This window comes from Saccopteryx bilineata, chromosome 1 (assembly GCF_036850765.1).
Source record: "Saccopteryx bilineata isolate mSacBil1 chromosome 1, mSacBil1_pri_phased_curated, whole genome shotgun sequence".
Lineage (NCBI taxonomy): Eukaryota > Metazoa > Chordata > Mammalia > Chiroptera > Emballonuridae > Saccopteryx > Saccopteryx bilineata.
The window spans coordinates 367,468,315-367,493,148 of record NC_089490.1 but is presented as its reverse complement, the minus strand read 5'-3'; the positions used below and the strand labels follow the sequence as shown (position 1 = coordinate 367,493,148).

The 24,834-nt window shown below is 41.1% G+C and overlaps 1 protein-coding gene across 2 annotated transcripts in view; it reads right to left on the bottom strand.

Moving 5' to 3' along the window:
• The window catches only part of NELL1 (neural EGFL like 1), an 854,093-nt gene that overhangs the window by 638,533 nt on the left and 190,726 nt on the right, over nucleotides 1-24,834 (bottom strand). For both annotated transcript variants that reach the window (XM_066251133.1, XM_066251134.1), the window contains exons 11-12: nucleotides 22,762-22,861; nucleotides 8,484-8,612 (exon numbers count right to left, since the gene is read on the bottom strand). In XM_066251133.1, the coding sequence (XP_066107230.1) occupies nucleotides 8,484-8,612; nucleotides 22,762-22,861 (229 nt within the window). The remainder of the gene's footprint in view (nucleotides 1-8,483; nucleotides 8,613-22,761; nucleotides 22,862-24,834) is intronic.

The window sequence follows — 24,834 nt, the reverse complement described above, 5'->3', positions numbered from 1 at the left end:
TTTGGCTATGCTACTTCAAACTGAAGTTTGAGGATTTCCTTAATTAACAAGCATCCTCCTTTAAGAAAACATTTACCTCTGGGAACATCATGTGGCCATCAATCATTAACAAATATAAGCTTGTTCCACGAATGGCTTTCCTTCTAGCAGAAAATTCAGAACTGCAGCGCATGAGAGGCTGTGAATTTTGTTTGGGAGAAGAGATGGGGCCACTTGGGAACATGGGGCTACACTGAGGATAGAACCAATTCAGAGGAGACGACACAGCAGGAGCCCATGGGAAAACGTGGAGATAACACAAGCAAAAAAGTCAGAGCCAGTCGGTTTGTTAAAGCCTACCTAGTTTCCAAATGAGCAAGTTTCAGTGCAGTCAACTGAAGCCAGAGGGCCATGCGGCAGGTCGCAGCAAATAAAAAGGAATAGGCATAAAATTCACGGGGGCGATTTTTTTCATTTTTTAATTCTGGCAAGACTATTCATTAAAACAGACTCTTTTTCCTCCTGGGCACAGAGCAAGACAACAGTTACCAGCCTGTCTTGCAGTCAGGTATGGGCAGTGACAAAGTTCTGACCAGTGGAATGGGGCCGGGCCTGGCCCATGAACACCTCCCCAACACCACCTTCCACTCCCTTTGCTTGGCAGCCGTGGAAACCACATGCTGCACGTGGCAGAGGCAGAGAGGGGAGGAGTCGGGCCCCTGCATCACAGCTTTGAGGAAAACCACCTGCCAAACAGGAACATCCATTGGTAGCTCCATATAAATGAAAACAATAAACTTCTATTGTGTTAAGCTGCAGGAAATTAATTTCCCTAAAAGCAGCTGACCAAAAACAACTAAAGATATTTTTTTGCTGAGGTATAACTGAAATTCAATATTTGTATGTTTTACAAAATGATCACCCCAATTAGTTAATATCCATCACCATACATAGTTACGCTTTTTTCTTTTTCTTGTGATTGGAACTTTAAGATCCGCTCTCTTAGCAACTTCTAAATATGAAACACAGTATTAGTAACTACAGTCACCATGCAATACTTTATTTCTTCATGACTTCTTTGTTTTATATCTGGAAGTTTATACATTTTGACCTGCTTCTCCCATTTTACCCAGCCCCACTCTCCCTCTTCCAACCACCAACCTGTTCTCCTTATCTTAGGAGCTTTGTTTTGTTTTGTTTAGATTGTACATGTAAATGAGATTATACATTATTTGCCATTCTCTGATTCATTTCACTTGGTTTAATGCCCTCGGGGTCTATCCATGTGGTTGCAAATGGTGAGAGTTCATTTTTTTTTATGGCTGAGTAGTATTCCATTATATATGCACACACCACATCCTCTTTATTTATTCCTGGACACTTAAATCGCTTCTGTATCTTGGCTATTGTAAATAATGTTGCAATAAACAAAAGGACAAATATATTTTCTTTTAGTATTTTCATTTTCCATGGATAAATACCCAAAAGTAGAATTGCTGAGTCATATGGTCGCTCTGTTTTTAATTTTTGAGGAACTTCCATAATGTGCCAATTTATGTACAGTACATTCCCACCAGTAGTGACAAGTGTTCCCTTTTCTCCACATCCTTCGAACACATGCTATTTCTTGTCCTTTTGATGATAGCCATTCTAACAGGTGTAGAGGTGTTGCCTCACTGTGGTTTTGATTTGCATTTCCCTGATGATTAGTGATGATTAGAGTGAACATCTCTCTTCATGAGCCTTTTGGCCATCTGTATGTCTTTTTTGGAAAAATGTATATTCAGAGCTTCTGCCTATTTTTTAATTGAATTTTTTTTTTTTTTTTTTGCTATTGGATGATCAAAACAATTTTTAAAAACGATTCCCTCTTGTCAAAAGTAAGGAAGAGCTGCAATTTCTCTCTGCCATTTGGTGAAGAAAGTTAATCTACCAAATAACAACAGTTTAGTTCGCATGGAATGAAGTGAGCAGGCAGCACTGCAGCATCCCGTGGGCTGGGGAGACTCAATGGCAAATCAGCCTTGGGAATAGAAAAGAGGCAGAGAAAAGCCAGGCCCAAGGTCAAAGCTCATCTGGATCTGCAGCAGGGAGGAAGGAAGCTGCATGTAGGTTATTATTGGCAAAGTAAATGCTAGAGCAGGGGTCCCCAAACTATGACCTGCGGGCCACATGCGGCCCCCTGAGGCCATTTATCCGGCCCTGCTGCACTTCCGGAAGGGGCACCTCTTTCATTGGTGGTCAGTGAGAGGAGCATAGTTCCCATTGAAATACTGGTCAGTTTGTTGATTTAAATTTACTTGTTCTTTATTTTAAATATTGTATTTGTTCCCGTTTTGTTTTTTTACTTTAAAATAAGATATGTGCAGTGTGCATAGGGATTTGTTCATAGTTGTTATTTTATAGTCCGGCCCTCCAACGGTCTGAGGGACAGTGAACTGGCCCCCTGTGTAAAAATTTTGGGGACCCCTGTGCTAGAGATTTGGGGAAATCGGAGGGGCGGGTGTTGACAGATACTTGGGTACCAGAAGATCTCTCCAATAGTCATGTAGGCCAAATAAGAGTTTTTTTGTTTTATAAAGAATGCCTTGGATTGGTATTCTCTGAAGCATTCGGAATCCCTGGAAATAAATGGGAGCAGGAGCCTACAGGTAAGGTTTTACTAACATACATAATCAGAAGAGCTTTGGATCCATGTGCTGTCCAAAGCGGGACTTCAGGAGACTGACACCCAGATTAGAACATAAATCAGGCTATGTAGATCATGAGTTTCATGCATTTGATAAAAATGCAAACCAATTAGAGCTACCTGATTAATCCTTGGATGATTAGAAGTGTAATTAAGCATATAAGCCATTTTCCCACGCAGTCTCTTAATCAGAAATTCAGAGTTTTGTTTCTATGGAAGTGCACAAATGATAGCCTTTGCACCCAATAAATGTCTGCCCTTGAGCTATTTAAGATCTGCTTTCTCTTTGAACTCTGATCTTTCTGCCACTGTTTTAGCCTCTTAACACTCAAAGTGTCAGACCTTTTGTCATCACCTCCAGTCAAGTAAAAGAAATTATAAATCACCTTGCTAATCAGGTGCTGTGTCTCGAACATTTCCGTAGCTTTGTCCCATGTAATTACTAAATTCATACTCATACAGGTGATTTTGTTGCACAACACAGCTTCTTAAATTCAACTCCAGTCATATTTTCCTTTGAATATAGCTCCACACATGTTTTAAGGAAGAAATTACTTCATTCTTCTTAATTATCATGTTTGGCACTTCCCTGTCAACAATATGCTCTCAGTAGTACTGATAAAACCTAGTCCTTCCATCTAAGAACAATTTCTCCTGCTACCCGTGAATTCTCCCAAAATGTGTAGATGTGGGAAACCTACTTTCTCAAAGAGTTGGCCTCCATGAGTACACACTCTTCCAATTCCAAGAAAGATCCTCATAAACATTAATGATGAAAGTTGATGATAGTGATGATGATGATAACTGCTGTGATCCATTAAATGTTTAGTGACTACCATGCATTGTTAAATTTTTGACATGCACATCTCATTATCATCTTACCTGAGAAATCCAATTTCCCATGTTGGAAATTGGCCATAATAAAAGCACTTATTTACAACTTGTGGTCTGCAAAAAAATCTATTGCCTGGCACCAGGGCCACAGCAAACTATTAATGATCCACACAGCCTGAACTTTTTCTAGTAACTCTCAACACAGGCTCTATAAAAAACTGCTTTCAGTCATGAGCACTGAGCTAACGGTATTTTTCTGAAACCACAAGGATTAACTAATTAAGGCTGGTAGACTTCGGCTAGGCTATGCAAAGCTAACAACAGATGATGGCACTCTCCAGAATTTTGGTGATTTACACAATTATCTTTCACTCGTGCCACATGTCCATCCCCTGTCGGCTGGCACTCTGCTCCATGTCATCTTCATTCTGGGATCCCACCCCTGCTCTGTAACATTGCCAGTTTTGTGTTAGAGAGAAAAGAGAATGAGGTGGAAGCCTGTAATCGCTTTTAGGGCTCCTGCTCTGAACCGGTATATTTCCCATGCACTCACACTTCACTAGATCGGGAGGAACAGTACAGCATCAGAACAGGGTGGGATGGGGATGGAGGCCATGGCACAATCAGGGCATAAAGCTCTGGAGTAGAAATAAGTGGAGTATTATCTTCGCCCCATTCTCTTAGTCTTAGTGTCCACACTCATAAAATGACTTTAACATGGCCAAAGTTGCCCCTTTTGTCACAGGTTTATTATACAGCAGAGTGCACTATATACAAAAAAAAAAAAAAAAAAAAGGAAAACGCCAGAGCACTCAGTAAATAGAAGGTATTATCATCTAATGCTAATTGTAGTACTTTCCAGGCCTGGCAGATTGCATGATATATATAACATCCCATTATTCTTTATTCTCCTTAGTAACTTTTTTAAAATTCATTTTAGAGAGGAGAGAGAGAGCAGGAAGCATCAACTCTCATATGTGCCTTGACCAGGCAAGCCCAGGGTTTGAACCGGCAACCACAGCGTTCCAGGTTGACCCATTATCCACTGCACCACCACGGGTCAGACTTCTAAATAACTTTTTTCTTGGAAAGTAAAAGTTAATGAAACCATATTTATGTAGACTCCACATTCAAAAACTAAGATCATGAGTAGACCCCAATTGCGATACTTTCCTCAGACACTCCCTGTAATTTAAGCTAATGTATTTGATGCTACTGAAGACAACCCATCTAAAATGTCATCAGGAAGGTAAAGTCTCAGCATACCAGATTCATAAAACACTGAAATCCAACTAAAGCAGTTTTCAAAATGGAAATAGTCCTGCTTGCCAAGGACCAGGTAAGATGAAACAAGCTCCTGTGAACTGCATCAGAGTTGACAAAGGATCTTATTACCTCCTATCGATTGGCCAGGAGTTCCAGTACCTTCTCTATGGCAGTTTCTATGGCAATCTCTGCAGAGCTGGAGTTCTTAACACACCCTATCTCCACTACTACCTCATGATGTTAAAAAATGTGAGAGCCTTTTGTGCTACTATTTTCACCAAGAGCCTGAATAGGTTTGTCAAGTAGCCTGAACCATGTGTATAATATTTTGTTTTAGTTTGCAAGCCAGTTTTGTTCATCATGGCTTGCATAATACGGGTCATTTTGGCTTCATTTATTTGGAGTAAAATAATAATAATAACAACAACAACAACAACAACAACAACAACTTGCTTAAAACAGTTCATGAGTCTGCACTCCTCTTTAGGCTACGGTGAGACAATGAACTCAGACCTCTGAGTCTCTGGGGTACCCAGATGGATACTTGGCAACCTCTAATCTTGTGTACCAATCATACCAGAGAGCAATTCTGGGGACAGAGCTAAGGAAATGGCCATAAACTAAATTTAATCATAAAAAAATGGAGGAGGCATAGCTTTTTGGCCATCCAAAGGGACTTCTACACTCCTGTCTGCCACAACCCTAAACGAGTAAGGTAAAAGACAAAGATCATTTGGTCTCTGGGAAGGGAAGACCCTACTCCAGCTCCAGGCATTGAACACAATTAGCCTAAAACAGTGACAGTCATCTCAGTCACCTTTCCAAACATTATTCTAGGAGTACGGTGGATGTAACCCAGGTCTAAAAAATAACACAGCTTGGGGAGGGGAACAGGAGCAATTCTGAGGGACCTTCTCTAAGGGACTTTCTTTAAACATGAAAAGACAGAACCTTACACAGAGAAGGTTTGAAAGCCCTGACCCTTCCTTGCTTGCTTGCTTGAGACACTAGTATAAGAACAACATGCTTGGGGCCATGTCAGCCACGATGCAACACAGGGAAAACAGCCCAAAGCCCAACATGCTGAGGATGGCAGAAGAGAGAGGACATTTGCTCTAAATGCTGATGTTCGCTCTACTTGGTTCTCAGGGCCTGCCACCCAGAGGCCCAGTATCTGACCCCTGCTTGGCTCCCCCAGCTCCATTCTTACACCAGCAGTGAGCTCTCATGCTTTCTCATTTCTTGGGAGGTGCTCTCCTTCTCTCCAGCAGCAGGCCCTGTGGAGCCTGTGGAAAGCCTCCATGACAACAGAGGAATGACTGAAGCTGGAGCACATCACATGACCCAAGGCGGCCCCAACGTGCTGGCCCAGACACTAAGCTGAATGTATGTATGTCAAATAAATAAACAAACAGTAATTAAGACCTAAAAGTCAATCAACATAATGAATAAAATAAGGCCTTACACAATAAGGGCAGGTTTAACATCACAAATGATTCCTCCTGAAGTTAATTCTATGTAATAAAGAAATGTATCCCCGAGGATGAGTCCCCAAAACCATTCACAACAGTAATTTTCTCCCAGGTTCCGCCCACTCTCGGCAGCTAACTAGAGTCAGGAATGATGGTTGCTCTGGTCCCAAATGGACAATTTACAGGTTGACTGGGGGTAGAGTGAGAACTGACTACATTTTGAGGTTCCTCCTATCACTCTTAGCATTGTTCACAGTTTATTCCCACATATAGTAGAAGGTAAGAAAGTAATATTTTTTTTTTACCATTACCTACCATGTAGGGTTTTTCCACAGTGAATAGAAAGAAGAATGCTCACATTAAAAAAAATTTTAATTACATTAATTTTCTGACAAAAAATTAGAAAATAGCATAAAGATACTTAAAAAAATAAACCTTAATGTGAAGTGTTGGAATAATAATCCTCCCAAATTGACAATATGAAATATTGTATATATGCTATTAAAGGGTAGATGAAAAGTTCATGACCAAAGGGCAATTTCATCCTCCCAAGTGGCATATCACCCTAATCAAGTTCAAATCTATAAAGGAAAGCAAAAGAGGAAAAAAATCCAAAAAAGGTGAAACAGAGAGGGGGGAAATCTATTAGTGAAACTATATTGTTATGAGAACCAAAGCAGTAATAAAGAAAGTCTTCCAAAAGAAATGAAAAACAGAGGCTACCTAGCAGATACGGGGCCCCAGTGGTGATGAGACAGACATATTTCCTATCATCTGAAGAAATCTTTCATCAAAGCCAAAAAATTAAGCAGGAGTCAACCATACAAAATAGCAGAATGGAAAAAAATTTACCATTATTGTTATCAGCTGTCTTTATCTTGAGACTATATGACCCACTCAAGAACCCAAACTATTCAAAGGAGAGTGACTAAGATTTTGCAGCATTTATTCCACTTGAAATATCTGCCTATCTGATTAACAGATCACCAAGATTCCATGTGTTAGTGAAGATGACAGAAGTGATTGGGTCCAACTGGGATACAGTAACAACCTAGCCATCACTTTTCCTTATTAGAACCTCTCCGAACTGATATAAGGGAGCCAGTGAGCACTTGAGAATGAATGGACTCAGATATTAGGATGACATACACAGACCAGGGTCAGAGCCCATCCCTGAACCTCTGGTATGTTAAAAGAGCAGGAGTGAACAATGCTTGGCACTGGCAGGGTTGAGTTTTGAGCTTGGACAGAGGGGTTCACATAAGGCACAGGAGTTCTGCTCTCTAAAGTGAAAATTGGGGTTCCTGATTCTTGACGCCACTAACCCACTATAATAGCATCAGTTCGTATGCCAAAGTTATGAGTTCCATCTATCACCGTGACTCAGTAGAGTTTGGAAATTAGTAACCCATGAATCAGTCATTAAGAAACATAATTTAAAAAAAAACAAAACAAAACCACTGGCTTTGACAATGAAGATTGCAATTAGGTATAAACTAGTATAAAGGCATCATTCAAAAAAAGAATCTACCACACAACATTTAATTGAACTTGGAGATGATGCTATATCAAATAAGACAACAGAGGCCCAGGCTGGTTGGCACTGTGGTAGAACGTTGGTCTGGCATATGAATGTCCTCAGTTTGATTCCAGGTCAGGGCACACAGGAGAAGCAATCATCTGCTTCTTCACCCCTTTCCCTCCACCTTCTCTCTGTCTTTCTCCTTCTCCTCTCCTACAGCCATGGCTCAAAGGACTTGCTCCATGGAGCCTCAACCTCAGGCACTAATAATAGCTCAGTTGCAGGCATAGCCTTACATGGACAGAGCATCAGGCCTAGACAGAGGTTGCCAGGTGGATCCTTGTCAGTACAAATGTGGAAGTCTGACTCTCTATCTCCCCTCTTCTCACTTGGAAAAGAAGAAAAAAAATAATAAGACAACAGAAAATGATGTGTTTATAGTTTTTCCAGTGACTATTAAATACAGTGATAGCAGAACACAGGATTTGATATGACCCTACTGCCTTCAGTGCTTTGCTGTGTCTCACAACGACCTTCAAAGGTCTTGCTTTCACATGCTACTAAGCAGCTGGGCTAAACCAGGAGAATAGATACCCTAGGTAATTGATAGACTTTCTTAGGGGATCCTATAGAACCAGAGCCAAGTGATGGCTTTCAACCTTCAACCATGTTTACCAGGAATACATTTCTCACAAATGACTTCATTAAATAGCTTACTTACCTTCACAGAAGGCAGAGTCTCCCTGGGTAGCAATGTAACCACTCTTGCACTCACAAGTAGCTTTTGTATTCCAGTTTTTGCATTCTGAGTTTTCACCACATTTAGGTCCTTTGGCACAAAAGTTATGACCTAGAAGAAGCACATAAATTTTACATCATGAAAGAAAATAAAAGACTTCCAAGTAATAAATAAAGCATACAACATTTTTATTATATGTCACCATGCATGAAAACATACCTTGCAATATGAAAGGGTGAGCCAGCAAGAAGGTGGGAAAGTAGGGATAGGAAACTTTACACCATCCCATGCTTGAGACTTTTCTTCCCCGAACACTCGAACTTGGTAATGTTGTTCCTTCCTGAAAGCTTTATTCCCACTGATCCTGAATCCTCTACCTACCACCTTCCCACATGACTAGTCTTTGTGTCATTGTTTTATCGCACATTTTATAATACACAGAATATATATAAAATAAATATACATATATATAATAAAATTAATATAATCAGAATATGATCAGCGCCCCTTGACACACCTTCCACAGGGAACCGTTTCCCAGACATCGAAAGTAACTATCCTGAATTTTCTGTTCATCACTCCCTTACAAATTTTTATAGTTTTACCATGTATTTGTGCTTATATCTAAATAATAGATCATCTACTTGTGCCCATTTTGAATTCATCCATGTTAATTCCTGTAGCTATAGTTTTTTGTCAATGCAGTATAACATTCCACAGTATGGATTTTCCACAATTTATTTTATCCGCTATACTACAGATAGACATTTGAGTTATTTGCCTTGAGGAATGGGAATTGAGCTATAAAAGTAGAATAAGTTCAGGCCCTAAGCTTTCAAAACTACAAGCTTTTCTCCTCTATACTCCCCATCCAGAGTTAAGACTGACAGGCAAGTCTCCTTGGGCAGAATGGATTTTTCCTAATAATCCACTAAGGATGTACCCTTCAAGATTCTCGATGTATACATTTCACAATAGCCCCAGGCTTTGTCTCCAGTCTACTCACAGAGTCCACTAGAAGGTAGATTCAACCACCAGAGATTAGAAATTACCCTCCAGGCAAAAGCCAGCTCCAACATGTTTGCTTATCTCAATGGAATCACCCTTTTTCAATATAACTGGTCTCTCTGATTTTTCCCTTGAGGTTATACCTATGACAAAAGTTGTGAAACTTAAGCATAATAAGGCATATAAGTGCTTTACCTTTAAATCAGTATATTTTAGAGAATAATAATTTTATTGCTACATACGTACATATTGTGGTCTCATGGAAAACAGTAGATCTTGAATTTGGGAGATCTAATTTCTAATCCAGGCTCTGCAGCTAACAAATGGTAAATAGTTATACATACTTGGAATGGATGACAGCAGTGCCTTTCAAACCATTCCTCAGAGTCTTGGGCACAGAGGAGTTGCCAGGTGGGGCTCGAGCCCCCATTCCTGATTCAAATAGAACAGCTCTGCTTTTATATTTCTGACATATCGATCATGTGAATAACAACTTTCTGATTATGAGACTGGCATGCTGCCTACTGCGCTAAGGAGGCCGCTCAACTTTCTGGCCTTAAAAAGACACAAAAATCACTGAACCGTATAAACTTCACATTTAATGTCTTCCAGTGATGACATTCTAGACGTTTTTCCTCTGAAATAGAATTTTAAACCAATAACACATAGGTTGTACTTATTCTAAGATGATAATAACTCAATAAACAATAAAACTAAAATTCGGGCATCTATGACTGGCACTATATTAGACATTTTAAATGGGAATTATAACATTACTTCTTACTAATATGTGTAGAAAGAGTTACACAGCTAACCTGTGTAAAGTACTTAGAACATTTTTTTTAAACCTACTAAGAGGTCAATAAATGCTAGTCACTATAATGGGAATAATAATGAGTATGATAATGTTGACAACAATGACTAAAGTCCAAAATAACCTGATAACACTATTATCCTCGATGTTAAGAAAGGAGAATCTCAAACTCACTACCATCTAGCTAAAAAGTGCTGATGTCATGGCTCTAAATTAATGCCTGGGGAACTCAAGTCCCACGTACTTGTCACTATATCGTATATTCGTGCAGACAAAAAACCTGGAGATAAAAGTTGAAAGATGTAGCTACTCCTTGGGACAGGAGAAGGTAAATCTAAAGGCTTATGTGAGAATTGTATCACATTTAGTCACACTATCTATGACCTATTAACTGGTGATTGCCCCAAGCAAAATCAGAGCAAACTTAACTACTTGGAAATCTAAAATCTCTGTCCATCAAGAACACTTCGACAAGGGCCTGGAAGGCTTATAATAACCACTACAACTAAAAGTACTTGATATTTTTGCTACCAAAGGGACAATCTGTACAGGACACAGTTCTCTCTGCCAGAGGAAGTGCTTGGTCTTCCCTTCCCATGTCAGAACTGAACAATAATTAAGTTGTCATATTTTCTCTCATTACAAAGTTTGACTCAATGTCATATGTACATCCATTATTACATGTATTCTTTGTTTCTTTTCTCTTTCTTTCCAGGAAACTCTAACTGTCCTTTGCCTTCCACATTCATTTGATGGGTGGGACAAATCCCCTTCAACACTGCTGATTTCCCAATGTGTCCCTTCTATCAAGCATGCGACATATCCATTTACAATTAGGGAGTTGGGTTAATTGTATTTCAAGCTACAGCGAAGGGCCAAGGGACAAACCAATCTTATTGTCAAACCTACTTTGGTTGGGACTGACTATTATGCCAAAACACCTGTGTTTTTTAATTAGTCTGAGCCTTCATTCAAGCAATATTTCCTCAGTACTTACTTGCCTTTCTCACAATTGAATAATCATTCACTCAATATATATGGAGCACCTACTCCATGAACTGAAATACCAGGCAACCTTTGGGGGGCAAAGCAAAGATGTCTGAGACATATTCTGTTCCCACAAGCAATTATAAACTCTAAGGGGGGATAAGCCAAAGACGAGGGTAGCATAAATACTAGGCAGTTTGTGTTAAGTGAGATGTGAGCAGTACACATTACCATAGTGCAGGGGTCCCCAAACTACGGCCCACGAGTCACCTGCAGCCCCCTGAGGCCATTTATCCGGCCCCCGCTGCACTTCCAGAAGGGGCACCTCTTTCATTGGTGGTCAGTGAGAGGAGCACAGTTCCCATTGAAATACTGGTCAGTTTGTTGATTTAAATTTACTTGTTCTTTATTTTAAATATTGTATTTGTTCCCGTTTTGTTTTGTTTTTTTACTTTAAAATAAGGTATGTGCAGTGTACATAGGGATTTGTTCATAGTTTTTTTTATAGTCCGGCCCTCCAACGGTCTGAGGGACAGTGAACTGGCCCCCTGTGTAAAAAGTTTGGGGACCCCTGCCATAGTGTTTCAGAGAAGAGGAAATCATTTCTAGACGATGCAACACTTGAACTTGGGTTCATTTTACATAGACACTTGCAAGGGAGTAAGGTACAAATTCTAGTGGGAAAATGGGGTTCTCATCCTCGAGGAAGAAGGGTGAGTATGAAGAACCTCAAATAATCTGGCACAGATGTAATAACAATAATTAATATTTACTGTAATAACAATAATTAATATTTACTGACTATGTACTTTTACTGGACACTCAGCTGATTCACATGCATTATCTCTTTTCATGTTATTAACAAGCCTATGAAACTGGAATTATTATTCCTACATTACAGATATGGCAACTGAAGCTTAGAAAAGTGAGTGCTCTTGAGGAAGTTACATAGAGCCAGGACCAAGTGTGACTGAAGCCAATTCTTAATCATATGTTATTCTACTCTCCTCCCAAGAGCAACAGATTCCTAAGCATCCTACAATCCAAAGGATAAAAGAAGATACACCTCTTGCATATGTACATTCTAAAGGACTACAATTTAACTTTCTTCTCATTCTCAAAATATCTTTTCTTCTAGGTAATTCCAAATATTCTTATCACTTCTCAGCCTTTTGGCTAAGATCATGTGAAAATATTCTTAACAAAAAATACCTTAATTTAATTACCCAAACTTACTTTAAGTCAAGGTTTATGTCTGATTCATTTATTTCAACCAAGAGCTTCCCACACAAGGAGAGTTGGTTGGGTGGATGGCTTCTAAATAGATACACAAGCATATGGGCAGAAATACGGGTGGGTAAGTCAATGAGTGAATGAATAAAATAATAAATCTATAATGGTATTTAATGTCCCTTTTTAACCAACTGTAAGGCAAATGTGACAGGTTTGTTAGTCACCATTTCTCTTTTTTTCTTTAAACATTTTTATTGAGGTATAAGTTACATATCAAAGAAATTCACCTATTATAAAGATATGGTTTGATGATTTTTAGTGGATTTACACAGCTGTGCAGTCATTACTGCCATCCAGCTTTAGAACATCACCCTAGCTGGTCACCTTGATTCTTAAAACTCCATCTCAGCAACTGAGTTGGCTGCGAAGTCATAAATCCTCAATTATTTCTCCACATTTCACGATCCTTCTAAAGGCTTTGTCTTTCTTATCTGATGTGTCTGAATAGCATGACATGTAAGATACAGATCCCGCCCTTCCTGGGCATTTGTCTTCAGTTGCTGCCTACAGCCTCTAGTTAGCTCCTGGCAGTTTATTCTTCAGTTGGTTATCAACACAGGCTGATGTATGGGACTCCTCAGGCACCCTCTTTCTTAAGTCAATTATTTTTCAGGATTAGAAGTGGTGACCAGATTGTAGAATAAGCACACACAAATGCATGTGCACATATACACAAATAAATAAACTGCCCAATTATTCAAGTTATCTTGAGAATTTTTAATATGTGACTCTAGAATCTCCAGAATTATTCTCCTATAATTGGAAGCACATAGGCCTATCTTTCAACTGGGCACTGGCCCAAACACAGAGAACACCTTAATTTTAAAAAGCTATTTATTGACTTCTTCCAACATGCTAGGCATAGCGCTAAGCATATTACACACATTACCTCATGAAACCCTCACAACAACCCTAAACATTATCATTATCCTCACTTTAGAAATTCTGAAAATGTGGCTGAGACTTTAAGTTAATTATCCAAGGTAAGACAGCCAGGACGTGGCAGAGTCATGATTTGACACTAAAGTTTTTGGTAAGATCATTAGGAAAATAATTCTTTGGTGGGAAGCTCTTGGTTGAGAGAAATGAATCATGTAGACCCTGACTTAAAATATTTGAGAACATAAACAACTATAAATGATTACTCTGTAATGATTTTTGTGGGTCTCAAGCCTTCTACAGCCTGTAAAAAATTTTAAATAGGTGCATTTAACTGTAGGTTAATGTAACCAACTATAGGTTCTGGTAATTTGTTCTTAGCAGGAACTGAGTCTAGGTCAACACTTGTGCCCAAACATTTCGGCTTCTAGTTGAGAACATTCATCCATTTCTAGAAGAAGTAATAAAGGCTCACTCACAGTCCCCTCCAGATGCACAGGAAATAACACTATCTGGCCATGTCCTACTTTACATAGCTTTTGCCATTACAGCCAATAGCCCAACTGACATTCCATTTGGACATCCTCCCGGGCACCTCACAGCTCACCCAGCCAAAACTGATGTCCTGATCTTACTTCCCAAACTCACACTCCCCAGGCTCTCCGCACTAACCAGGAAACTAGGAGTCAGTCATCTTTGCCCTCACTCCTCAAATACCAGCCTTTTCCAAGTTCTGTTAATTTTATCTCATAAATATCTCTTTATTCTATCTCTCCTCCACTCCATAGCAATCATAATAATAATCCTATTCCAAATTATTATCATCTCTCAAATAGAAATTACCTCACTGACCTCTTGTTCCCCCTCTTACCTATTTCTAATCTGTTTTTTACACAAAGGGATCCATTTAAAACATAGATCAGATCATGCCATTCTCCACCTTAAAAATCTTTCCAGGGATTCCTATTTCACTTAAGAAAAATACAAAATCCTTAAGTTGACTTAAAACAACAAACAAGGCTCTGTCTCTCCCTCCATCATTCCCTCACAAACATTGTCAGACTTGATTTTAATCCTTCTTAATAGTCCAATCTCTTTCCCAGCTCAGGCTCTCTGCAAGCTGGTCCCACCAACTCAGAACATCCCTGCCAGAAAAATTTCTACTTGGTCCTCAAGTCCCAGCTTAAATATCATCCATTCAGAAAAGGCTTCCTTTTCTCCCAAGTCTACAGAAAGCCCCATTATTCTTTCTCAATGAAAAATTATCACAACTTCCCATTGGGATTATCAGCAGCTATAACAACTACTAATTATGGGTTTATTTCTGTGTTTATTTGTTGAATAAATAACAGAAGCTCACTTCTTCAAGGAAAAAAGATCATGCAAGTTTACCTTGTGTCTTAACACACTGTGGTCATTCAATAACTGTTGAGTTAATGACTAAATCCTCACAGTCCTCTGAACTAAAAACTAAAAGTGTTTTATAGATGACTAAACCAAGGCTCACAGATGTCAACTACCCTCCCTTTATTTACACAGTAAGTGATAGGTGAAATAGAAAGAGAAAGAGAAACTCAAATATGATTCTAATACTCAATCTCTCTCCACCACCCGACAGGACTGCCCAGCTTAGACATTACTCACTAAGGAACAAAGAATGCTATCCCTGGCCAGACGAAACCATGCTCCATTGGCCACTATCACTTTCTAGTCTGGGATATGCCTTGATTCTGTCCAAAGGAACAAACTTGGACAGGTCCCATGGTTGCTTGCTGCTTGAGGACTCAAAAGTCAGACAGAAAAATAACCTATCACAGAACAGAACACCATCCCTGGAAGAGGAGCCAAGGCGGCCGAGACCCACTGGAGCTCACACTGGGCACTGGGATGGGGCAGATGCTCAGAAGACACGCAATTGGTTGAAATGAGGTTAGGTTTTACTCAGATCACCTCCTTAATTTTAGTTCTAACCAGCAGTACCATTCACTTGTTTGACAAATATGTATTCAACATCGAGCATGTGCCTAAGGCACCGTGTTAGGCAATGGGCATGTAAGACCAAATGCCATGAATAGCACAACCGTGTCCTCATGCACCTTCCACTCTAGCAAGAGTGACTGGGGTTGGGTCACAGGTGACAAAGAGATACTGTGCTGAAGAAGGGGAAGGTGCTCCAGGAATGATTCAGAGAAGGGTCCTGACACAAGGGACAGGTTAAGGATGATGAGGTTGGCTGAACAAAGGTTCCCAGACACATGGAACAGTATGTGCCCATGACACACCCAAGGAAGTGAATGAAGCAATATAAACACCAGGGCCACACTTTTTTTCCTCTAGATGGGAACAATCTCAAATTTGGACTCTCTCTAGTGGCTCTGTATCTACAGTTCTGTTGCCAAAGTTACCAATAACACCTATAAAACAACCTGCTGTCTAAAACCACTGGCCTAATGTGCATATACTAAACCCCTCCCACTGTCCCTCTCCAGATCCCACTCTGTGTCCTTTAAAATAATAGTAAAATCACCCACCCATTCTGGCTTCTACTGTCAATGCTGGACAAGCATCTTTATGACTTACTACTGTAACTTCTTCCAGAGCAAGGAATGAATGGACCACTATCTCTGGGCAGGACTTGGTTTCTTTAAAATAAAGTTTGATTCACAGAGAGCACCATCGCTTGCTGCCGATCCCCTACCCCTAAGGTATTTCCCAGTAGGTCAGGCAGGTTACCTTTGAAATGGTGTCACTGAGCAATCCGAGAAGGTACTCCAGAATCCCCTACCCTACCTCAAACCCTAGAAAGCCAGTCCCTCTCACATCACTGCTGCTTGCCCAACCTTGAAAGTTATATAAGAAACAAAGGTATACTAAGGATAGTATATTCCATGGTACAGGGACAGCTCCACCCATGGACTGCCTAAGAGAGATGTGGCCCAAAGAGCCTTTATGAGAAATGGATATAGCCATTAACCAACACACATAGTGTAGAAGCATGAGCCCTTGAGGAATGAGGCTATTTCTTTCATTCCTGTGGCCAGAGCATGGGGTCATAAGGATGGGCCTAGTAGAGACTGAGCTCTGGACTCCCACAAGTTCTGTCTTAGAAAGAAATTGTTTTTTTCGTCAGCAGTCAACATTTAAGAATCTTCCTCTCCAAGCAGCCTGGTATTCTTTCCGGGGCTACGTGCCTTCTTCTGGAGGTTTCCTGGGCCCTGTTCCACCATGGCATTTTTAGGACCACAGACTTCATGGCCACCCTGAGAGTGCACTCTCCCTCAAACACCCTGTTTTCAGCCTCAACGGTTCAATGCATAGCCCTGTCTTCCCAGTGCCCACCCAGCCCAGCGCTGCAGGGATTCTGATCAGAGTCCACCTATCAATATGCAGAGGACCTGGCCCATCTACAACCACCAGTTGCTCTATTCAGTCACTAAATTACATTCACACTAAGTGACTTTTTTTTGCAGACCCCTTTCATCTCAAATACCCTGAAATCCTCTCTCTACAACAGGCTCAATTACAAATTCACCTAAAATGATGAGGAAGATGAGAAAATAAATCATATGGCTCTAAGGCTCCTTGGGAGGATTTAATCAAAAGTCATAAAATCTTAAATAGTACAAATAATCTCAACTAATGTCGGGCTAGGCCAGATGACAAGACAAGGGAGCGTGAATAAAATTACAGATAAGCTCATGGGGAACAGATGTCGGAAAGAACTTTTTTTCCCAATACAGAAAGTCTTAAACATGCAGCAAAACCCCTCCAAAGTCATTGGCAACATTAAAGATACAATTAGAGTCCGTGGTGAGGGAAATAAAACCCTGAGGAGTAGTTCAAGAATGCTGGGATGGGCCAAATGATTGGTGTGTTTTCCTGGAGCGATCCTAAAAATACACGGTCAAGATAGTTAGCTTTTATTTCCCCTTCCCTTTTAACAGAGAGCACCAGCAGTTCATCAGCGATGGGTTTTTTCTTTTTCTTTTTTTTTCCCCCCTGGGGTTACACGCCTGGCGGTTTTTATAACTTCTTCCCAGGCGGGGAAGAAAGTGCCCCCTTCCTGCTTCTCCACCTCCTGGCTTCACACTTAAACAGACATGTTCCTGCTATCTACAGCCATTACCTCAAGGTAACGAGGAGGGTAAACAAATTTCATGCTGCTGGCACAAACTGTCCTGAGGCGACAAAGAAAAATGCAGCAGGGATTAGAGCTGTTCTGGGGGCGGGTTGCTGCTGGTGACTGAGAGCTGGGGCCCAGCCACTGCCAAGTGGCTGCTCTCTCCCTGCCAATGTCCATCACCTCGACTCTTTCTGCATGTCTTCCCTCCTAACTGTCCTCTTGTTCTTTCCCCGGGGGCATCCTGGCTGCACTAACCACCTGTTCAGCTGATCACTTTTATTTTTCCTCTAAGGGACAGGGGAATTAGTTACAGATTTGGGATGACCCGAGGTCCTCAGAGGCCCCAGTCAGGATATCAGTTCTGTTGATACAGTAAACATCCTAATTCTGTCATAGTCTAGTATTCTTAACTCTAAGATCTTAGGTTTAATTACTAAAAGGAGAGAAACTCAATGTAAAGCTACAGTTTTCACCGCTCTCCTTGACTACTTCCGTGGGAATGGTCAAGTACAAACTGAACCGTAGAAGAAAAGGGGAAGGACTCCATTTAAAAAAAAGAAAAAAACTCGCTTCAAAATCAAGCCAATGAGTTATAACTGGAGGAAACAAGTCATATCTCAGCAAAAGGGGCTTGAACATTATGTCACATATGCAATATATAGAGCCTATCAGCTGGTACTAAAAATTAATTTCATTCAAAGTCACTGACATAAATTATTAGGGATACATGGTAGAAACATATCTTTATCTACTTTGTCTCCTACATTTGAAGAATCAATTCACAAAAATACTATCATTATTTTAAAAAATCATTATTAAAAAAAGTTGGAGAGCTTTCTGAATATTATATTATCAACCAATAGGGATCAGAAAGCAAAAAAGCATTGTGCTTTCTCAAATTCCCAGGCCAAGCCTCCTCGAATAGGATGGCTCTTCAGAGGCCTAATGAAAACAAACCTTGGAAAACTTCTATTTCCTGAGCAGGCACGAGAAAGGTTTTGACTTAGACCTCTGAGGACTACTCCTCTCATGGGATAATTTCCCTAAGGACCTGAGACTCACTGTCAGACAGAGAGAGATGATAAATATGCTAATTGAAGGGCCCAGAGTGCAGGTATTGAAAGAGGCAACAAGACACTTCGTTTTCCATAACCAGTACTATCGGGGTGGCAGAAACCACACAGTGGGAGAAACACCACTGTGCTCACCCCCGAAACCCATGTCCCGGGTTACCAGAGCCCCCCTCTCTGCTCCCTTACCGCCTGCCAGGCAGGACACAATCCCAACCCACAAAGCAAATGGTACAACCTTTCCATCTGCAGGATAAGAATTATTTTGCATAGAAATTGAGTGTCACTTTTTCATTATTTTCTGTCTTCGAGAGGAGACAGGAGGAGGGGGAGATGAATGGAATAATTTGCCTTAGCAGAGGTGCACTGGGTTTTCTATGTCTGGTTGGAACAGAAATTGTCCAACCCCTTCCTCCTCTTGCAAGACTCCCCTCAGAAAGCATGAACATGGAGGGAAAGGTAAAAGACACACAGAAGTCAAAGGGGAGAAAACATCCCCACAATAACTGCGATTATGTTACTTCTAGAGATACTCTTGGCAGATAAACTAGAATGAAGAGATAGGGAGTGAAGCTGAGGAATGGAAGAGAGGCAGAGGCGGGGTCACAGGGAGCAGAGGGACAGCTGTCAGAGGGAAGGGGGATGAGGGGATGGTTCAGAGAAGGTGAGGGGATTAGTGAAACTATATATACATAACATAGAGATACAGATAACAGGACAGCAAATCCCAAAGGGAAGGGGAAAGGAGGCACTGGGAGACAAGGGGGTAGCGTGAGGGAGTTATATGAGTGGGACCTTGAATTCATGTTAATACAATAAATTAAAATTAATAAAAATTGCCCTGGCCAGTTGGCTCAGTGATAGAGCATCGGCCTGGCGTGCAAAAGTCCCAGGTTCGATTCCCGGCCAGGGAACACAGGAGAAGCACCCATCTGCTTCTCCACCCCTCCTCCTCTCCTTCCTCTCTGTCTCTCTCTTCCCCTCCCGCAGCCGAGGATCCATTGGAGCAAAGATGGCCCGGGCGCTGGGGATGGCTCCTTGGCCTCTGCCTCAGGCACTAGAGTGGCTCTGGTCGCAACATGGCGACGCCCAGGATGGGCAGAGCATCGCCCCCTGGTGGGCGTGCCGGGTGGATCCCGGTCGGGCGCATGCGGGAGTCTGTCTGACTGTCTCTCCCCGTTTCCAGTTTTGGAAAAATACAAAAAAAAAATTTTTAATTAAAATTTTAAAAACAAAAAAGAATGAAAGAAAGAGAAGAATAAAAACGAGAGAGAGATAGGGAGTGAAATTCACCCAGAGCATAGTTTGAGACAACAAACAGACCTTTGAGTTCATCAAACTGATTTTTTTTGTTGTTAATTGTGATATAAATTTTACATTTTCATGAAAAGATGACTACTCCACTGCCAAGACAGACATGTCTGCCTTTCATTTACTGACTGTCAGATGTGCAGAGCTAGCCTGGGATGTGGCCAATCGGGGGGACCCTCTGGGCTCCTCTCTGCTATGGATCAGCAGAGAAGAAGGCGGTAATAACAGGAAGTGGTGCTGAAAAGGGCCTCAATCAAAAATGATGCTTCCTTCATTCCAGGGTCCAAATTCTGGTGTGGGAGTAGAAAAGGAGAGACCCAAGAGAACCCATAAATCTCAAGAGTTTAATTCAACCACTCCCCACAAGAACTCTCACCGTATGTTTGGTTTTTTTTTAAGACGGGCTCTGATTCCTGTTAAAATGTACATCAATAACTCTAATACAATACCCCCCCCCTCGCAAAAAACAAAACAAAACCCATCAGCTGCCAAATAAAAGAGTTAGTAGCCTCCTGGCAGAGGAGAAAGCAGGTAGGAGGAAGAAGAAAATCCTCAATGTCACAAATTGGCCCTGGCTATGATCTATACTCTGAGACCTTGTTCCTGCCTCCCACTTTCCCTCCAAGCTGAGTCAGGCCTCCCACTTTCCCTCCAAGCTGAGTCAGGTTTAGTGACAGCTACCAGGTTGCCAGCAGTGGGAGCCCTGAATGAGTCTAGCGTTTAACGAGACGTCACATCTCTCAGCATCTTCATGGGTAAGGAAGCACATGCATTCATAAAGGTGCTAGCAGAAGCAGTAGTGACACCTGGCCTACTGGAAACTGGGTCAGAGCAGTGAGATTCCTCTAGAATTTCTGTGGGATAATCAATGATCCTGCTCTAATGAAATCATAAATCAGAAAGAATTTCCATACACGGAATGCCACTTGTCACCTCAACAAATAGCAAGAGATGGATTTTGCATTAAATTAAAAGACCTACCAAGTTGCATTAACAACTTGACCAGATCACAATAAATGCATGTCTCTGAAAAGCCCAGTCGATAGGTCCTTTTACGGCATCCCAGTGGAAATATGCTAGTAGCCATGAAAGTAGATAAATAAGGGAAGATACTTTGATGGTGTGATTACCATATCACTGATTTGAAGAGTCATTCATGGCTATCAACATGCTGAGTTTCTCCAAGAATGTTACCAAGATATTGCTTTCTTGTGACCAATCACAGAGAGAAATCTCAGCCTAAGCTGAAAATACTCCATGATAATACACACATTTTTATGTATCAGTAGGTGCTAGCAGAGGGGCCGGCACATTACCAGCTGCCACCTGTTTTTGTAAATAAAATTGTATTGGAACACAGCCACACTCTTTTATTTTTTAATTGATTTGAGAGAGAGAGAGAGAGAGAGAGGAAGAGAGAGAGAGAAAGGAAGAGAGAGAGAAAGGGAGAGAGGGAGGGAAAGAGGGGGGGGAGAGGGAGAGAGAGAAAGGAAGAGAGAGAGAAAGATAGAGAAAGGGAGAGAGGGAGGGAGGGAGAGAGAGAGAGAGAGAGAGAGGAAGAGGGAGAGAGAGATAAACATCAATTTGTTGTTCCACTTATTTATACATTCATTGGTTGATTCTTGTTTGTGCGCTGACCAGGATCAAACTTGCAGCATTGGCAATGCTCTAACCAACTGAGCTACCTGGCCAGGGCCCACACTCATTCATTTATTTACCTATTGTTTATGCTGCTTCTGCAATACAACAGCAGAGTTAAGGAGTTGAAATAGAAACCTTCTGGCCCTGCAAAGCCTAGAATATTTACTTTGTTGCCCTTTACAGAACATATGCCAACCCTTATGCTGAAGAAAAGATTTTTGAAAAGTAAAATATGAGGTTACCTGAGTTAAACTGCCACACTGCTGATTCTTCTTAACTGTAAAAACTTCTAAAGTAAGCCAAAGGGATGGCTCTAATTCACTGGCTATTTCAGAATGTGGAGGGTGTTTTAGTGGGGTATGCTTTCAAAATAATCACCGTAAGTTGCTGCATTGATTTTTTAAGATTTCAAATAAATTTAAGGCTCTCCTAATATAATTAGATCTCCTTATCTAATTCTGCCTGCATGAGAAGTTTCAAAGCAGAAGTGATAGTTGAGCTGGGTTTAAAGGTATAAGAATAAATTTGGGAAAGAAGGGAATTTCAAGAAGAGAAAGCAGGACAATTTCTCCCTAAGAATTAATTAGCAATTAGGTGTTACTTACCTGAGCCATTTTTCCTTGCAGGAAGTGTACACATTATATACAAATCTATGAGTAAGAATTCACTGTAAGTCAACCTCTCCCAATATGGGAACTGGCCCATGGAAAGGGCTGAAAAAAATGCTTACAATCCCACTCATGAGAAATATGTAACAATAATGACAGTGGTCATTATTGCAGGAACTATCATTATCATTATTGGAACTACTGCGTATTGAACATTCATCACATGCTAGGCACGATGCTAGGTGCTTATGCATTATCTCATTTAATCCCCACAATGGTCCTATGAGGTAGATGTCATTATTATCCTTATTTTGTAATTAGGGAGATTAGGACTGAGAAAGGTAAATAGAAGATATACACACACACACACACACACACACACACACACACACACACACACGTTTCCAAGAGGCAGAGCAGCCTTTTAGAACCCGTGCTATTATCATCATACAGTTCATTAAACCCTCATGTCCCCAAAGTAACGCCCACCCCCAGCCCAAGCACAGTCCCCTCCCAGCCCACTTACCTCTGCAGACCTTACAGCACTGATTATCCGGAAGAACGAGTTCCTTCTCTGAGCAGTTCCAAGGAGGGCAGGTTTCTGTAATTTTTATTAAAACTCCACTCTGGAAGTCAAATAATAGGAAAACAAAAATGTTGATATTTTTAGTCGATCAGACCATGCCTAATGTTCTTGTTAGCAACCTGCAGTGATAACAACCTACAATAATTAACAGTACTGTGCTCCCAAGAACTCCACAATCACGACAAAGTCACGAATGATATTGGCAAGCCTCCCAGAGAAGAAGGCGCATTTCTCTTTCTGTACCAAAAGTACCTCAATTTCAACAAATGGTTTTCGACGTCCCAGAAGGTCACTGACGGTGCTGTGCTGGGAAATTGTAACAATCCCTTGTTGGGTGGGGGAGCCCTCCTTTGTAGTGTTTGGTGATGTCTGTGGTGCAAATACCCTGACAATAGCACGTTTTGAAATTCCAACATGGTATCACAGAACACAGAGGTGGGAAGTGACGTACAGTGAGCTTTCAGGAGCTTCTGTGAGCCCCATGTCAACATGCCACTGCATTACCAGACTGTGAACCCAAAGGTAAAGAAGACATCTTCCTGCCCTTGATGAGCTCACAGTTTGGATGGAAAGAGGAATACAAACAAATTATTTATACTAGACACCATAATACATTTCAGAAACTCCTTTAAAAATATGTTCTGATTTAGGTAGGATAATGTATTGTGAGAGAATAATTCTTTGTTGGTATTATGAGCATCTGTAGTTTTTGCCTGAATTTTAAGAATTAGCTCATTTATTTTTTAAAAAGGATTTGAAAGTCTTTTATCCAACTGTTGTTTTTCTCCACCATTTTTTATAGGTATAGCATATTCTCGCTTGTATTTTATCTTATTTAATTTATTTTTGAAATTACTGTTGACATTCAATATCATTTCATATTAGCTTAGGTGTACAGCATAGTGGTTAGACAATCATCCACTTGACTCTCTTCTGTTCTTAAGAGGATGCTTAAGTCAACCGAGAAGCAAGCGTAAGAAAGAGTCTCACTTAGGACTAAACGGAACACTGAACATAAACGGGAAAAGAGGCTGGAGCCGGACAGCCAGGAGGATGAGGACGACGCTGAGCTGAGCCTCTCCAGGAGGCTCTGTCACTCCAGTGGCCCCACAGTTCGCTGACTTAGCAGGATCTCCCATTCTATCAGGCACATCCATTCTTAATTAAGAGCATAACCACAACTTTAATGTCAAATATAAATTTAATTCCCAATTACTCATCATTTGGATAATTTGCACCATGGCTTCCTGGCCTTTCTCACCATTCGCAGCCCAGACAGTTCGGCCGCTGGCGGGCATGCCCCAGGATGCCACTGGTCCCTCCCCTTTGCTCTTCATCCCTGATCGGTCCCAAGGCAACCAGATCCCTTGCTCTTCTCGTGATTCTACCTTAAAACAGGCCCTAAGGTCTGAGAACTGATCCTGCTATTCACCCTCAGTTCACCTTTTCATCTACATTCCATCCTCACCCTGCAATCCTGGCCACGCTGGGTGGCACGTAGCCCCAAGGGTTAGCACCTGTCCTATGGCCAGTGTGCCTATCAGAAGTACCCTTGTTTCTGCAACAGGGAAGCAAACCAATTATTATAAATCAATGGACCTTAATAACCTTACTATTAGGAGCATAAGCTGAATGCAGAGAAAAACACAATGCTGAATTGCTTACCATTATGGCCTCTACTTCTGTCCTTCAATATGAATGTATTTGTTCATTTTCTACTGCCTCCTTGCATAAATAAGACAGTGTTAGACCTATTTTATCAGTTGTGTGCTCATCCACCAGTTCCTGAATGCTTTGCTGCTGCTCATGGCTGTCCCTACCGTACTCAGAGTGTTGCCTTAGGGGCCTAGAGTACTGGAGCCACTTTGCCCATGCAGAAAGCCAGAGTTACCGACCAGTTCTACACTGCTAACCCCCACGGCGGCGCAAAGCCAATGACCAACAGGCGTGGGAGGTTCTTTACCTGCAGGAGTGACAATAGTGAGAGTATAATTTACACTCCAGAACCACATA